The sequence below is a fragment of the Rhincodon typus genome, chromosome 5 (assembly GCF_021869965.1).
Source record: "Rhincodon typus isolate 14 chromosome 5, sRhiTyp1.1, whole genome shotgun sequence".
Lineage (NCBI taxonomy): Eukaryota > Metazoa > Chordata > Chondrichthyes > Orectolobiformes > Rhincodontidae > Rhincodon > Rhincodon typus.
In genome coordinates, this window is record NC_063336.1 from 20277346 (window position 1) to 20294580 (window position 17235).

Here is a 17235-nt window from a genome sequence, read left to right on the forward strand (position 1 = left end):
CAGATGCGGCGGAGGCGAAGGAGTTGGGAATAGGGGATGGCATTTTTGCAGGAAGGTGGGTGGGAGGAGGTATATTCTAGGTAGCTGTGGGAGTCGGTGGGCTTGAAATGGATATCGGTTTCTAGGTGGTTGCCAGAGATGGAAACAGAGAGGTCCAGAAAAGGAGAGAGAGGTGTCAGAGATAGTCCAGGTTGGGGTGGAAGGTGTTGGTGAAGTGGATGAACTGTTCGAGCTCCTCATGGGAGCACGAGGCAGCACCGATAAAGTCATCAATGTAACGGAGGAAGAGGTGGGGTTTAGGGCCGGTGTAGGTACGGAAGAGGGATTGTTCCACGTAACCTACAAAGAGGCAGGCATAGCTTGGGCCCATGCGGGTACCTGTGGCCACCTCCTTTGTAGGAAGTGGGAGGAATTGAAAGAGAAGTTGTTAAGGGTGAGGACGAGTTCAGCTAAGCAGATGAGGGTGTCAGTGGAGGGGGACTGGTCGGGCCTGCGGGACAAGAAGAAGTGGAGGGCCTTTAGGCCATCTGCGTGGGGAATGCAAGTGTATAGGGACTGGACGTCCATGGTAAAGATGAGGTGTTGGGGACTAGGGAATCGGAAGTTTTGGAGGAGTTGGAGGGCGTGGGTGGTGTCACAGACATAAGTGGGGAGTTTCTGGACCAAGGGGGAGAAAATGGAGTCGAGATAAGTTCGATGGGGCAGGAGCAGGCAGAGACAATGGGTCGACCAGGACATGGGTTTTTATGACAATTAACATTAGGCAACATTTAATTCCAAGGTTAATTCTGCAAGCCAAGTGCTTGCATGTCTCATCAGCACCCCAACAGATGTACATCAGTCTGCAAAGATACAAAGGGAGGAACTGATGAAACTGCATGGAAGTTCAGTGAATTTGTAGGAACAAGAGAGATGATAAACTGTCCTCAGTAAGTGAGTAAGAAATGGTTCAGGAGGCTGAGGTCGGTGAGAGTAGTTGCATAGACATGATGCATGCAATGGTGAGAGTTATAGCTTGTGCGATTTGGTGAGATGTGTATGCTATGAAAGAGTTAAAGTGAGTGGTGGCCCCGTGGGTGTGAGACGGTGGAGAGGAGATAGTGACACTTAGCTTTACAGAGTGCAGAAGATCACTCACATTCCTGCGTTGCTGGACTTCTCTTTCACTTGGGACACAGCATCCACCCAGCATGCAATTGGGTCCAGCTGACTTGGTCTAGTGGTGTGACATCCTTTGTCAGTGGTCTCTATCTGCATCTATGAGCTAATACTACTCCAATGCCGTACAGGGAGGCTTTGCATGTCGATACCAGATCTCACTTGGGATCATAGTGTGTGCATCATGTCCATGCAACGACTCTCAGCGACCGTAGCCTCCTGAACCGTTTCTTACTCATTCACAGAGGACAGCTCACCATCTCTCTTGTTCCTGCAAATTCACTGGTCTTTAGAGCACGGTAACTGTTTCTTCACTTCCCTGAAACCAAAGCTTGGCTAAATGACGATTTCCAAGGCTATCCCTTTAAGGGTTGATGCAAAGGTGCCAGAATGGAGCTCAGGTTATGTATGAACTTTCCATAATAATTCATCAATCCAAAGAAAGACCTAAGCTCTGGTACGGACGTGGGAACCAGGGCACCTTTGATTGCCCTCACTTTATCTTCCAATGTGTGTAACCTGGTCTAGTCGACTCTGAGGCCCAACTAGGTGACCTGGGGTACCTGGAACACACATTTGTCTTTTCTAAGGTGTACGCTCTTCTGAGAGAAACATGTAAAGGACTATGTCCAAATACTTCAAGTGTCTTTATTGGTCTTCCCCGTTATTAGCACATTATTTAAACAAATGGCGACCTGGAATAGACCTTGTAAAATATTCTCCATCGTCCACTGAAAAATAGCAAAGGCTGTTGATACCCCAAATGGCAGTCTTGTATATCGGTACAAACCCTTAAGAATATTAATTGTACTACTCTTCTGGGGATCTGCATCTGACTGCAATTGTAAATATAGATGGCTCATGTCCAGCTTCGTGAAGGACAGCTCCCCCTGCCAGCTTGGCATACAGATACTCTGAGAGGGATTAGGCATATATTCAGCTGTGAAAACGGGTTTGTCATTAGTTTAAAATTCCAACAAAGGTGAACCGATCTGTTGTGCTTCACAATCAATATGACCAGTGCTGCTCATTCCACAGATTGTACTGGCTTGATGATTCCTTCATTTTCCAGCCTTCTGATTACCACCTCTACTTTTACCTGTAAAGCAAATCGCACTGGGTGGGCCTTGCAGAATAATGGAATGCAAGCTAACCTTGGCTCCCTTGACCTAGACCTTCCTGAAAAATTTCCACATATTTAATTAGGACTTTGCTCATTTTTCTAATAGAAAAATGTTGAGCTAATGTTGGTGAAACTTCCTCAACCAATTTTGCCCCATCAAGCTAAGGTTCGAGTCTTTCACTACAGTCAGTGGTAACTGAACCAGCTGCTTCTCATAAAAGACCGGAACCAAAGTTGTACCCTTTAATATGTAAAGGTTTCCTGGTATAGGTTCTCAGTCTGGCAGAAGTCTTCTGTAAACTTAAGAGTTGGAGTCCAAAGCAGATTTTGTTAAAGACTAGTTCTGCAGTCACTAGTATTCTGCATGCTAATATTGGGCTCCATTAATACTGGGTGATCATTTAACCAGACATTTATTTGATCGGTTCTGATCTGGATGTTGCTAAACAATTTAACTGTTCCAGACCAAATATAGGTGGACTTTCCAGAGTGTGCACTCTCCTGGATACCAGCCCGAGTTCTCTTACTCAATTTAGATCCAGTGAGACTATTTTGCAGTCTTGAGTCCATGTACCAGTAGCAACTACAATGGTTTGTCGGCTAAAATCCTGAAGAAAATTTTAACTATTTGGCTGAGGCTTGGTTTTATTTTGCTGTGGTCTGACCTAGAGTCCCTTTTTGTTCAGGATATGCCTTGAGTGAGGCTATGCAATTGCCTTCACTCACTGGTGTTCTCTGAGCTCAGCTAAGCTGGTATATGAATACCCTGGAACTCATATGCTGCACTTAACACATTTTCCAATGATAAAGCCAGTTGTAGTGCTTGTTGGAGTTCATCCGGGCTTCAGCTAGTAGGTGCTTTTGCATGGTTACATCTTTAATCCCACATACCAAATTGTCAGCATCTCCTGAAGTGTTAAAGGAAAGTCACATGCCTCTGCCAGTCATCTTAACCTAGCCAAAAATCCTATTATGAATTCCCCTGGTTCTTGAATTGCTGAGTAAAAGCAATACTCAGAATTAGAGGCGGCTTGGGGTCGTAATATTCCTTAACTAAATCTGTCAACTCTTAAAAAGTTTTAGTATCTGATACCTCCGGGTACATTAGGCTCCTAATAATCAAAAAAGCTGTGGGTTCATAAGCTGTCAGGAAAATTGCTCATTGCTTTTCATTTGCCCCAATGTAATTTGCCCGGAAAAGATAATGCATACTTTCCATACACTTGGCCCAATCTTCAGTGGCAGGATTGAACAGGTCAAGCTTTCCAACTAACGGCATGATACTAGAAATTCTTACCCTAACTGAAAGACAACTGTTGCGAGCAAATTTCTTCAGGACCATGCTTTTCTCTCATTGCCACTGAAATCACTCCACAAAGGCCAGTATCCTGTCACCAAGTCACCATTTATTTACAAGTGGAAGTCCTTGACACTGATCCAGTTTCCTCAGAGCCAGTTCTCAGGGTGAACAGAACCTCTGACACTCCTGTTTATATCTGTCAGCCAGGACTCCCTCATTGGACCAGATTAACAGCCCCAATCAGGGAATTCATATTCTGTAAGTTCCACCTGGCTGACCTCACTGCAATCACTACAAAGTGCAGCCTTAATGTCAAGGACAGTGGCTCTGATCTCACTTCTGGATTTCTTTATCTCTGAACACGTAGCATAAGTTGACTAGATATTGTTAAAGATAAAAGTTTGCAGCATTGAATGCATTTTTGAGACGTGAAGCATTTACACAAGTTTAGAAGTTATTTGGTAAAATTTTCCAAGATTAAGAAGGTAAATAGCAGAAAAAAGTTTCTGCTGGTGAGTGAAATGATATGAACAGGGTACAAGGTGAAGATCAATCATTTAGGGGAAAATTAGAGAATTATTCTTTGCATAGAAAGTGGTTTGCTTGTAAAAGTTAAAAACAGTGCATTCTTGTTAATAAGGAAATCAGATAAAAGAAAATGATGTTAAAACAGTAAGGCAATCAAAACTGAGAGTATGGGATTAAATTTAGGCTTGTGTGGATAAAAAGTGTCATGTAGATCTGATAGACAAAATATCCTGTCTTTTGTGGTTTAATGTATGAATGTGTGTATTAGTGATTGAGGCAAGGAATGAATTAGTCTCATTTGCGAGGAACTGTTTTTGTAATGTATTACATTGTTCCTTGCTGACTCTAAATTCTACCTGTTCTGATTGGCAGAAAATTTGTATGAAAGGGAAATGATACTTTAAAACCTCAATGTATTAATAATACCTATCCGATAGACCCCTCTAAGAAAATCTTCCTTCACAAAAAGTCTTTTAGCTGCATGTAGAGAAGCAAATAAATTTACAATGATGGTGCATTACATCTTATATTTAATTTCAGTGATTGTTGAGTGAAAGAATAAACCATTCCATTGCTGACAAGCACAGGGAAATTAATCATGCTGAGCTATTTTCTAAAGAAAAGCTCATGTATTTACAAGATGCCTTTTAAAACTGCAAGACTTGTAAAAAGCAACGTACAGTTAATAGATTACTTTTCAAGTGTAGTTACTTCACTAAAGCAGGGAAATATATTAGCTAGATTTTTGCATGGCACAGTTCCAAAAACAGCCAAACAAAAATGACCGGATAATTCAGTTTTTTGCAACACTAAATGTAGGTTAAATAATGGCCAGGATACTATGGACAAATCCCCTGCTTTTATTCAAATTGTGATAGGGGATCTTTTTTGCTCATCTGAGAGAATACATGGCACCTTGGTTCAATGCCTCAATTGGAGTACAACTACTCCAATAGTGCAACACTCCCTCAATAATACCCTGAACTGTCAGCCTAGATTATGTGCACGTTTCTCTGGAGTGAAGCTGGAACCGTGTAAAATTTGTTTGTCACAATGCAACAAGCAAAAATATGGAAGCAATAAAGTAATTAATTATATAAAAATACAATTAAACAAATAAATGTTTCCTCAGCCTATTGTCTCTATTTCCCTAAATACTTTCTTGCCTTTGCTAATTTTATATTGTTTTAACTTAAATTGTGACAAAATAAAGTAAAATTTATTCTAATCCTTCCAGAATCCTGCCAGATTTGCTGAGTTTCTCCGGAATTTTTTGTTTTTATTTCAGATTTTCAGCAGTATTTTACTTTTACATATTATCCTAATCTAATTAATTCTGCATTACACTGTCAAAAACTTGGAACATCTGCCATCAGCAGCCGCACACAGGTGAGGGTCTGATAGTGCAGTATTTCAGAATTGCCGAGAGAGATTCACTAGTCTATTTAAGAACTACTGTAGAACTTTTAATCCTTGAAGCCTTGTCTGTCATTCAAAAAGACCATGGCAGATTTGTGGCAGATCTCCATACTGACTTTGTCCCATTTGCTTCCTGCCTTAGGCTATTTAATTTTGAAATTAGCAATTGATCTAGTATCAATTGTGATTTGCAGAAGAACATTTCAAATGTCTAACCCCTTTTGCATACAGACTTTTTCCCCTAACTTTGCTCCTGATGGTCTGGCATTAACGTTTTACTAATACATCCTTATACCAGCCATAGCATGCTGGTCAGCAGGAACAATTACTCACAATCTATTCTTTATGTTTGCCTTAACATCTTCAAAACTTTGATCAAATCATTGCATAACTTTCTAAATTCCAGGCTATATCAGTTTGTGGAGTCTCTCCCTAGAATTTGGTGCTGTACAAAAATGATATATCCTTCCTCAGGTATGTTGCCCAGAACTTCTCCTAGTACTCCAGGTGTTTTCTCTTGTAATCTGTTTCTTCAGATATAAAGGCCAACATTCATTAGTATTTTTGATTTTTTTTTCTGTACTTGTTCATGACATTTTAATTATAATGTAGTGGGAGGCCAAGTCTTTTTGTCTTTCATAGTTTTTGGCTTTTCACCTTTAGAAAGTACCTTGCTATATCCTTTCTGGGTCCAAAGATTTGATTTCATTCTCACCTCCAAAGAAATGCATTGGCACAGATTTTCACATTTCCTTAATTTATATCTCTGTGTAATTTTATACTTTGAATTTTTCTTTTGGAAACAAACTTTAAATTATTTCCTTTGCTCAGATTCCATGGCCTTATCCTGTCATCTCAGTAACCTCCTCCAGCCCATCAATCATCAGGTCTCTGTAATTCCAACTTCTGTCTTCAATGCACCTTCTACCACCTTTTGTTCCTCCATTGGAAGCCATGCTTTCAGCTACCTCTTTCAAACACCGCTAGTCCTTTAAAGTGCTGTTTAAATCCTAATGCTTCAGCCACGCTATTTGTTTGTGAGTTCTTCTAACATCTTCTTTGACTTGGTGTCAATTTTTATAACCATGGACCTAAGAAGGCCTATGAGATGTTTGTCTACATTGAAGATGCTATAAAAATTTAAATGGTTTCTTCTGCTTGCTTGCACCATATGTTTTGATAGGAGGACCAAAACAGAATTTTGTTTGGCTAAATGCAAATATTTTTAGCCAATTGGAAATACAGAATTGAATATTTACTACCTCCCTTCAAAAAAAACCGATGCTGAATTTACTTGATTATGTCTTTGTCAATTTCTGGAACAAAAATTTAATAGGACAGGAAGATAAATTGGATGGATACGTTAAGAATTCATCAAAAGAGATAGTAGATTATAAATTAGCGGATAAATAGATTTTAGTTTAACAATTGTACATTTTTGTAACAGGGATCAACTTAGCAGTCCTTAGAATGACTGACCTTTAGCAAATATAAAACATGAGTTATTAACCAGAGATTAATGTGAAAAAGCTTAGCAAAACATATTTAGAAATAGTTTTTCTAACTTGTTTCTTGGTTTGTAATAAATGATTAGAAAATTGAATAACTTGAAAACAATCTGGATAGAACATGCCCTTGTAAGAAAATGAGAAAGGCATTAACAATTTGTTTATTTTAAACAATAAATTAAGATCAGGATAATGCAGTAAATCCAGGTGATGTTGAAATTTTGAAACACACCTATACAAATTGGTAAACCAAACTTGAATCTACGTCAAATATCAATTTTGCAAAACTTAAAGGGGTATGGTAATTATTTCAAAATTTAGCATTAATGTTTCACATAATGTGCGTCCTGGTGTATTTATTTAACAGCATTGCAAATTTTAAAGAAATGGAATAACTTGCACTTGCAGAGTGCCTAGCATGACATTAAGGTGTCCCAAAGTGCTTTACAGCCAATGAAATACTTCCTAGTAAAGTCATTATTCTAAAGCGGAAAATCCATCAGCTATTTGCACACAGCAAGGTACCACAAATGACAACATAATAATGACCAAACTGTCTGGTTTAGTGACTTGATTGAAGGAGAAATTTGATGCAGACACCAGGGAGAATTCCTGTGTCCTTCACAATATCTTTCGATATCTAATATCCTAAATATTATTTTAGAATAGGCAGTTGCAAGTTGCTAGGATATTGTTCATTACATTTTTTTAAAGTCTTATTTGGCCTCTACTGGCACATGCTGTACACTATTTGAATAGGTGTTCATGTAGCTTGTTCTTGGATTTTATCAGTGCAGTTTTGTAGCTGATTGGAAAGAAATGTAATGTGTGGCACAGTATCAGTCACCTATGACCATTTACATTTTTCACTTGCCTCAAAAACATTTGAGCAGCAGTATAAATAAACTGTCACATCCAGCTTCATTCAGATATGGTTGGGTCTGAAAGAGAGCATTGGACGTTTGTTGACTTCCAAAAAATACCTATTCCATGTATAATTATATATAATGAGTAAGTCAAACACAAAAGTTCCATCAGTAAGTTAGCAACGTGATCAGTTGCAACAGAGAATTGTTTAGCTGAAACTAGAACATAGTTAGCTCTGTTTCAACTTCACACCCATGCAATTCTCATTTATATTCAAGATTTTATTCATCCAGAAAGCAGAGGAGGAGAATGGTTTCTATGAAGAATTTTGAAATGGTTCTCTTTCATCTGATTACAGGTGGAAAGTTTGTTTACCTTCTTCAGGACTAAGGACCAGGAGACTTATTATCTATTGTGTGGTCCCAAGACTTTCTGCCTGGTGGATTTAAGAAGCTCCTTGTTTTAAAATACAGCAGAATATGCATATGAAAATTAATTTTGCTGTACTGCACTTTTCAATAAAAAGGTCAACCTCAGCTGGTGTGACTGCATTCATATTTTGATATTGGTTGAGTTTGATTTGCATTGTTCTTAAAATCAGATCTGGCCAAACCATGTTCCTCCCTGATATGGGGAATTATTTGAACAGGAATACTGTTCTGCTTGAATACCTCTGTATCATTTCTAAATGTTGTAAAAGGAGATATTTGTATACTTAGAGGTATACCTTTTTGTCTCTTTCATTATGATTTAAGATTTATTCAAAGAGTCTTGAATTTGAGGCCTATTTTTGAACAAATTAGTATTGCACACAAACACAAAATGAACTACCATCATGAAAGGAGTATTCATGTGCTGACATGTTACTATCTTATGAAAGTGCTAATTTTGGCAGTAAGAACAATTTTTGGTAGTAAGAACAATTTTTGTGGTAATATGTTTTCTGACAAACTTTTGAGACCTAATTTAATGATTTGTGCTGTTGAATTAAAATCACCCATTGAACCAATTATTGATGGTACTTTACATTTGAATAAGTAGGCTTCCATTTGCAATGTATTTTAATACAAATTAACCTAGGTAGCTGGGAATTCCAGTTAGATATACAACGCTCATGGCACCTAAGAGTTTTGGCTGTTTATCTGGAACTGAATAAAGAAAATCTGATGTTGAGGTGGCAAAGAAGAAAGATTAATCCTGAAATACCATCCAGCTCAAAACTGAATCCTCAGAGAGTTACATATTTTTAGTTATTGTAAAAAACTGTGATTGAAGCTTGAAGCTTAACAAGGACAGCATGGAACAACATCAGATAGTTGCAGAAACAATTGATTCCTTTTTCGTAACTCCAGGTGATCAACATACAGCTGAATAGTGATACCACACATTTGAACGCCATTAGAAATGTTTTAACTGGTAGGCAATTGTTTCAGTTAGTAACTCCCAGTATACATTATATATGTTTGTCACCTGTGAACCAACAGAGTGTTTTCACATGTACTCTTTCCTGCTGCCATTTCAAGTGCTCAGGTAGTGTTCTAGTATGAAGATGTAACCTCTCTGCGGTTAGATGGAGAAAACTACATTGACAATGCACTGTTAACTGTAGCCGTTTGTGATACAGTAAACTGTGGTGTAACACCCACGCAACAAAGATTCATTACAGTTGCTAGAGTTTGCAGAGGATTAATAGTGGTTCATTCACATTAAGATATGGGTGCAGCCTCCCAACCCAGTGTCGTATGTCATTTGCAAGTGCTTTCTTTATCAAACAAAATCGTTCAGTTCCATTAAATCTCCAGTGTCAACACATGCCTACGTAAGTCTTGTATAATCCGTTAGTTTCAGTAAAAGAAGCGTGTCTTGGCTTTTGGAGGAACTAAAATAACACATTTGGACACAAATTTTAATAAATAATAAATTAATAATAACAATTAATAATAAATTTGAATTGCCTGAGAGTGGGCTGAGTACAGATATAACTAGCTATGCAGATATCGAGAAGCTATCACAAAATAAATTTTGATCTTTTGGTTTTGCATCGTTCTGGAGGTGCTGGACATTATTCATCACAAAAAGTATGCCATATGGATTTTGCTTAACATTATAATCTGAAAAGGATAAATCTCGCCATACAATGAGAATGGCTATGGATGAAGAGGACCTCAAACTTCCTGAGACAGGAAGACACCATGGTGAGAGACTAGATCATAGTTTAATATTCATTGTTTGCTTAAATCACTCTCTCCCTTTTTTCCATGGCCATGGTCAAGTCACCTGAAAGATATAATAAATTATTTGAATGCAATAAAACCTACTTTAATTTGGGGGGAACAATTGTGCTTAAATACTACAATAGATTTATTTCCACACTAGTAAACTTAAAAGTTACAAATAAGTTTCAAATGATGCAGTTGTATCAAAGAATAAAAGTATCCAGTTTCTCAATTGACTAACAATAATAATAAACTAGTAATCATTTCAGTGTTTTATATAATATTGGATCCAATTTTAACTTATTCAAAAGCCACTCTCTTATGCAAAGTGAAAATTAGACCTAATGTATTTGCAGATTATAAATGTGACAACTTCTGTTTTAAACTGCTCCATAAGTGTGATTGAATTGCTGATTGTGATCTTCATGTGTCCCCATTGGTTGCACTATTGAGATAGATTTGGTAAAAGTCATATATTAGAGTGATAGAATTTAGAGTACCAATGCATTATGATTCTGGTGCTGTTAGGCCAGAGGACAGCCTTATAACTGCTGTTAGAATTTCTGCTTAGAGATTATTCAATACCAACTTAGCTATTCTCAATAACCAGAGGATCTTTTCTTAAATGTTAAAATCTGTTCTTTGGATTTTGAAAGGTGTCCATCTAACTGATGTCAATAGTTAAAGATAATGCAATTAACATCCCTAAACTCTGAAAGATCTGACCAGGACAGTGGAATGCAGGTATTGCCCAATGGTTTGAAACCTCTTGCATATATTTTGACAGAACAAATCCCTAGTATCTCCAACAGTCACAATCGGAACAATTTTCATTTGCAGCTCCAATGTTATAGAAACACGCGTCAGTGTAGTCTGCAATTCCTCACTAAGGTTGTTTGAACACTCAGTGAGCTCAGATTGCAAACTGTCAACAAGATCATTTATACTATGCTCCATAATAAATTCCAGTCAAGCAAAAGGTCAGTGTATTATGCATGTTAGTGTGCAATTCCTGCATGGCATGCTCCACTGCATGTTTGTAGGTCTGTTTTGCCTATTTCTAACATCTTAGGCAACCAAGCAGTTTTATCTGGTAGATAACTGCGCTATACAATGACTCATGGTGTATAGTATCTATATGTTATCACATGAACCAATAGGGTGCTTTACATCTCCATCCTGATGCAATTCAATATTCACCTTCAGCCATGGGTAATTGTGTTGCATAGCTGGTGATAATGTGTCTATTGTAATTATTACAGTCCCCCTGTGCTGCTGCTAGTATTGGTACTATTGGGTTCATCATTGTGGTAGTTCTTTCTGTTATGAGTTTTGTGGCAGAACCTGTGCAGCCAAGCCAAGTCATATGATGGTCTTGGTTTATATATAAATGAAGTTCCACCTTGTTGATCTGTTTTTATTTAATTTTTTTTATATTTTAGGAAACTTTTAGCAGTTTCAATGTAATAGTAATTATTTTAGTGGTCTCTAGAATCAATGAGTCAGCTACAGTATCATAAGCTCTTGAGTTTCCAGGGAAAGAAAGTAAGATTCAAGCTCCTGAGCTCCCGTTAGTTGCTGGGTTTTTCCTGAAGTGCCATGTAGCCTTGTCTTTCTATTTTTGGTTTATTACTGTAACATCATTAACTCTTAGAAATATCTTTTTTTTTAATTCCTGGCAATAGCACTCAACCACCACTATTTCTTCCCATGCTTGCCTGCATGTCTCTGAGTGCGTAGACGTGACAAACATAGAGACTCTTCTTCGCATGGCCTCATTTGTAAACATTTCTACTTCTGCCTTTGTGAAGTGCGGCTTTCCCATTGCTTTTCTACCATTTTCTGCAGTGTCCTAATGCTGCTATTGCCATGCAGTAACTTTTAGACCTTAATTAAAGTGGATTTTTGCAATAACTCAATGGATTATTGAATGTTTCACTGGTGGAGAACGCAGAAAACCGTGCGTAGCGGAAAATAGGCCCACAGCAGTGATATAAACATCCAATCAACAGAACACACAGCAGTTCAAAAAATTATAGCTGAAATTATTGTTGCTCAAAATGGGGAATATTGTTTTATAAGTTCTGGAAACAAATTGTTTATTATCTGAAACATTGTACAGCATTATTTCACTTGAAAATCAGACGTAACAATGGAAAATCCCAAAATGGAATATGACTAAATGGACTAGTATTGATATACCAAGGACAGGAAAGAAATGTAGAAGCATAGAAGACAGGAGCAGGAGTAGGCCATTCAACTCTGCGCCACCATTCAATATGATTAGGACTGATCATCTAACTTAATACCCCGTTTCCACTTTCTCCCCATATGCCCTTAGATCCCCTAGCCTGTTGAACTATATCTAACTCCTTCTTGAAAACATTCAGTGCTTTGGCCTCAACCACTTTGTAAGGCATGGAATTCCACAGACTCGCCACTTTCAGGGTAAAAAAAAAAATTGTCTTTATCACTAAATGGTCTAACTTGTATTCTTAAACAATGACCTCTTGTTCTGAAACAAAAACAGAAATTGCTGGAGAAACTCTGCAGGTCTCGCAGCATCTGTGGAGAGAAAATAGAGTTAAAGTTTCAGGTCCAGTGACACTTCTTCAGAACTGCTTCTTCAGAACTCCCTGCTCTGTTTATCCTGCCTGGTCCTGAGATCCCCTTTCATTCTTCTAAACTCCAGTGAATATAGTCCTGACCAATCCAGTCTCTATTCATATGTCAGTCCTGCCATCCCCGAAATTCAACTCAAAACTCAACTTCTAAGATAAAGGTAAAGAGTTGGGGTAAGCAAAAAGTTAAACAAATTAAAACATTCTCTTACCATTTAACTTGCAGTACATATTATACATCCATTTGTTCTGACTTAGAAATCCTTGTACTATTTTGACATCTTTTAGAAATAAGTTGAAGATTAATGCAAGTGTGATCCATGCCTATTCAGCCAACATTTATTTCATTTACAATAATGTCCCTGTCAAGTTCCATCATCTGCAGTACATTTCCTTCTTAAGTGTTTATTATTATTAATTCATGATTACCTTATCTTTCTTCCTATTCTTTTAATCTGTGCCTGCACATTACCTCCTTACCTAGATTGCTCAATCATATTTTGTTACAATCAGAGTAAGCAGCCCTTTATCACAGGTCAGTGTTCAAGAGCTAGAAGACAACGGAGATTCCAAGCACTATCTTCTCACTGTAAATTAATCCTATTAGTGTAACAGTTTCCAGAAAATGGTACTGTGACTTCAAAAGGTTAAAATATTCAAAAGAGACACCGAGGGGAGGTTTTTGGAGGAAACCATTTGCTAAATTTAATGTATAAAAATTTCTAAGGGCAAATCACTTGTCAAAAAAATCTTTTTATGCTCTACATGAATTGTGGTTAGTTGAAACTATCTGCATGGAGTCAGCGTGCTCTTCAAGTGATCCTGTAGCTGCATGGCTGATATAGAAAAGTGAAAATGAGCCATATCTCAAAAATGGAGCACCTTATTGCACAGCTTTGAAAGTATTTATCTTTGGAGGAAAAAATGCAATTTAATTCTCATTAGCAGTCCAACCAAAGCCATCATAATGAGTTTCCTTGTTTGGAGATAACAGCTCCACGGACCTGTGCAATGAATCTATGGCTGAGCACCTCTCATTGATAGAGAAGTGGAGAAGTTTAGATGCTGAGTTGTAGTAGGTATGCATTTGTAAATAATTCTTTAATTTGGTATCCATACCAAGGTTAATTCTTTCATCTTTACAGCCTCTCAGAGTTACATTTTCCCTTCATATCTTTAGAAAGTCTGGATGTGAACATGAATCTCACCTACCTGTTATATAACAATAATGTGATTTTTCTTGAGGATAAGTAGATTTTTTGCTGACAATTTATATGCAGGAAATGTTTAGCAGTGAATATATTCTGAAGATTAGGTAACCGCGAAGGAAAACAAAATAATTGCAGAAATTCAAAGCTGAGACTTCTTAAGATTTGATTTTGGATGTGTACATTACTGACAATGCCAGTATTTATTGTCCATCCCCATTTGCCCTTGAGAAAGGGCATTTCTAATTTATTTCAGTTTAAATCTGTAAAAGGGAAGGGAGACTGCACTGTTTATATTTTATTTTTATCATGTTCCACAAGATAACAGAAAATTGCACAACTGCATGTTGTCTCTGGTATGAAGCAAAATCATTTTCACTTCTTTAAGGGTAAAAAGTACAGGTCACATGGTGTCTTTTTACATTCCTGATGTAAATATTTGTAGAGATCAAAATAACAAGTCAATCCAAAAGCCAGGTAAAGGTTAAAGCAAGAACAAAATGTTTTAAAATCTGTAATCATTGGTATATGAAACTTTGGGGGACATGAGTTGCCACACAGCAGCCTCTGTAGAGTAACAAAACACACAATTTAATAAAAAAGAACAGTTTTAAAATATAACAAGAAGCTGCTGTTGGAACAGAGCTGTCATCCCCCTTCAGTACTGTGCTAACACAATGAAAAGTTAAGTAACACTTTTTCCAATGACTGTGTCATGCAGCTTTCAGATCAGGTTCATAAGTTCAAAATGTGACGGGACCTTCAAGTACCGGTGATAAAATGTAGGGTAAGTAAACCTGTTGGGGGAACAAAAAAAAAGTCTGTTCGATATGAGATATTCCAAATGAAATTATCTGTAGGCTCTGGAACAATGATAAAAAAAACCCTGTAATTTCAGTATTCCAAAGCGTGGCTGAATTAATTTTGATGGGTTGAAACTAGGCGAGGTGTGTTGGAGGGTGGGTGGGTGGTGGTGAGCGCGGTGGGGGAACAGATGTGTCTTTTAGCAGGAGTAAGATGTTTGTTAGGGACAGTGCACTGATGATAGCATTAATATTTTAACCATTTTATGTTTTAAAATGTGAATATTGAAAGGAAAGGAAGCAACAATGGTTTATGCAATTTGCATTTTTTTCCCCTCACTGGGTTGTGGGAGGAGTTTAAGCTGCTCCATACCCCATTTATCTTCTTACTTTGTCCTCATGCCAAATCTCCTATTACTTTCAGTCCTGTTAAACTTTCACTCTTTCCGAAAAGGCAGGGCAACAAGTCCCACTGATCTCCATGGCACCACAGACTCTGGAAAGGCTTTTTGACAAACTTGGCCACTTTGGAAGGTAAATGTTTTACTCTTGAATTTATTGGCATATGTTCATTTTGTTTTCAGAGAAACTTAACAGCAATCACAGTAGCATTTAGAGACTAACAGCAGCTTTGTCTGAAAGCGACTTGTCAGTTTAAATAGACAAAATTATATTCTTATGAAAAGAATATAAGTGTAAAACATATATTTTAAGATTGTGTATTGGTAAATTAAAAGTTCAGTCAGTTTTAATTCACTTCCCACCCCAGCTTTTGGTCCTATTTAGTGCTTATTGAATTTTGCTATAACATTATTCTGTACAACTCTGTTTTCATTTGTTAATTATCAAAACTGGCTTTGTATTTTCCAGATTCCAAGCTGCTGTGTATTTTGTGGTCAATTTCCAAACTATAGCATGTGGGATCCACTATTTGGCCTCAGTGTTCCTTGCTGTAACACCGCAGTTCATATGCAAGTTGCCTGGAAATGTGACCACAATCCTTGTTTCAAATACTACAGCTGACCCTAGAGATTTGTGGAACTTGTGGACTCCAGATTCACGCAGTGTTATCGCTCAGATGGAAACTGGAGAGATCTGGGAAGCTGAGAAGTGTAGTCGTTTCAGAAGAATTGGAAGCTTCGAGTTAGTCAATTACTTTAAAGGCAACAGGACACGTTATCCCTGTTCTGATGGTTATAGCTATGATCAAAGCCATGTTGAAAACAGCATTGTGACTGAGTGGGACCTAGTCTGTGACAGGGAATGGTTAGCAAAACTCACCCAGCCCATTTTTATGTTTGGAGTCCTACTGGGGGCTGTGGTGTTTGGGGATATCGCTGACAGGTAATTCCTCCTATTTTTGCCAACTCTCTATTTGTAATTCCATTTGTGACAGCTGTATTTGTAATTTAGTTTCTTCTTCTTTTTCCCCTTTCAAATTTTCCCAAGCATCACACTCACACCACAGCTGAGTTGGCAGCTTAGAAACCTGCTCTCGGCCTCTACCAATACTCTTTTCTGACTGACTATCAACATGTGCCACTAGCTTTCCCTCCCAGCTGTTATTAAATAATTAGATCATCTTCAATTTTGCGCCACCACAGCATTTTTCAGTACAGTGCTCACTATTGTGAGAGATCATAGGTACAGAGCCACTGTATTGCACAGCATGCTGATGATCCTCTACACGTGGAGTATTTGGAGATTTGACATTTCTAAAGTTTCTGAACATTTAGCTCATCATAATAAGTTAGGATTCCATTGTCAACCTGAATTAAATCCCTCTATTTGCTGTGAAAGCATCCCAAATCAGAGATTGCCCTGTTTAGATACCATATCTCCACAAAATACCAACTGTAAAGGAAAACAGAGCTTACATTCATGGGCACGTTGGGTTGTTTCTGAAGAACATGTTAAAGTACTCAATAAACGTTAAATTACTTAGAAGTGCATTATTATGAATAGAAAATAATTGTGCTAAGTATAAAGTCTCAAAGACGACAGAGGTAGAGATGACCAGTCAATCTATTTTTTTGTCGTGCGCACGCACAAATGTTGTATGGAATTGAAAATGCAAGGCACTTTTATTCAAAACAGTGCACCAAGAGCTCAACTGACAACAGCTGCATATTTAGATAAAGTTGGTTGAGTTGACTTTGTATCTGATATGGATATATCTATATATATCTCTATATATATATAGAGATAGACAGAGGATCTCAGCACATGTTCAAATGAAACCGTCTACTCATCAACCAGATTGCATTAGTTATCTTTCAACACTCATGACTCCTAAGGCTGTATAGCACCTTGGAGATCTGATTACAACAGACACTTCTAACACGATGTAACTGGAGAATTTGTTGCTGTGAGCTGATTGGAAACTGGATTGATAATGCTGGAATAACAAGATATAGAGCTGGATGAACACAGCAGGCCAAGCAGCATCATAGGAGCAGGAAAGCTGACGTTTCGGGCCTAGAC

The 17235-nt window shown here is 37.7% G+C and overlaps 1 protein-coding gene and 1 long non-coding RNA gene across 2 annotated transcripts in view; both read left to right on the top strand.

Moving 5' to 3' along the window:
* Nucleotides 1-8466, top strand: part of LOC125483120 — a 43267-nt gene extending 34801 nt beyond the window's left edge. The window contains exon 2 of the long non-coding RNA XR_007262088.1: nt 8262-8466. This is a non-coding gene — a long non-coding RNA (uncharacterized LOC125483120). The remainder of the gene's footprint in view (nt 1-8261) is intronic.
* Nucleotides 8467-15129: 6663 nt separating this feature from the next.
* The window catches only part of slc22a16 (solute carrier family 22 member 16), a 40241-nt gene continuing 38135 nt past the window's right edge, over nt 15130-17235 (top strand). Inside the window, exons 1-2 of the mRNA XM_048596809.1 lie at nt 15130-15285; nt 15622-16095. Of these exons, the coding sequence (XP_048452766.1) occupies nt 15233-15285; nt 15622-16095 (527 nt within the window). The 5' untranslated portion in view covers nt 15130-15232. The remainder of the gene's footprint in view (nt 15286-15621; nt 16096-17235) is intronic.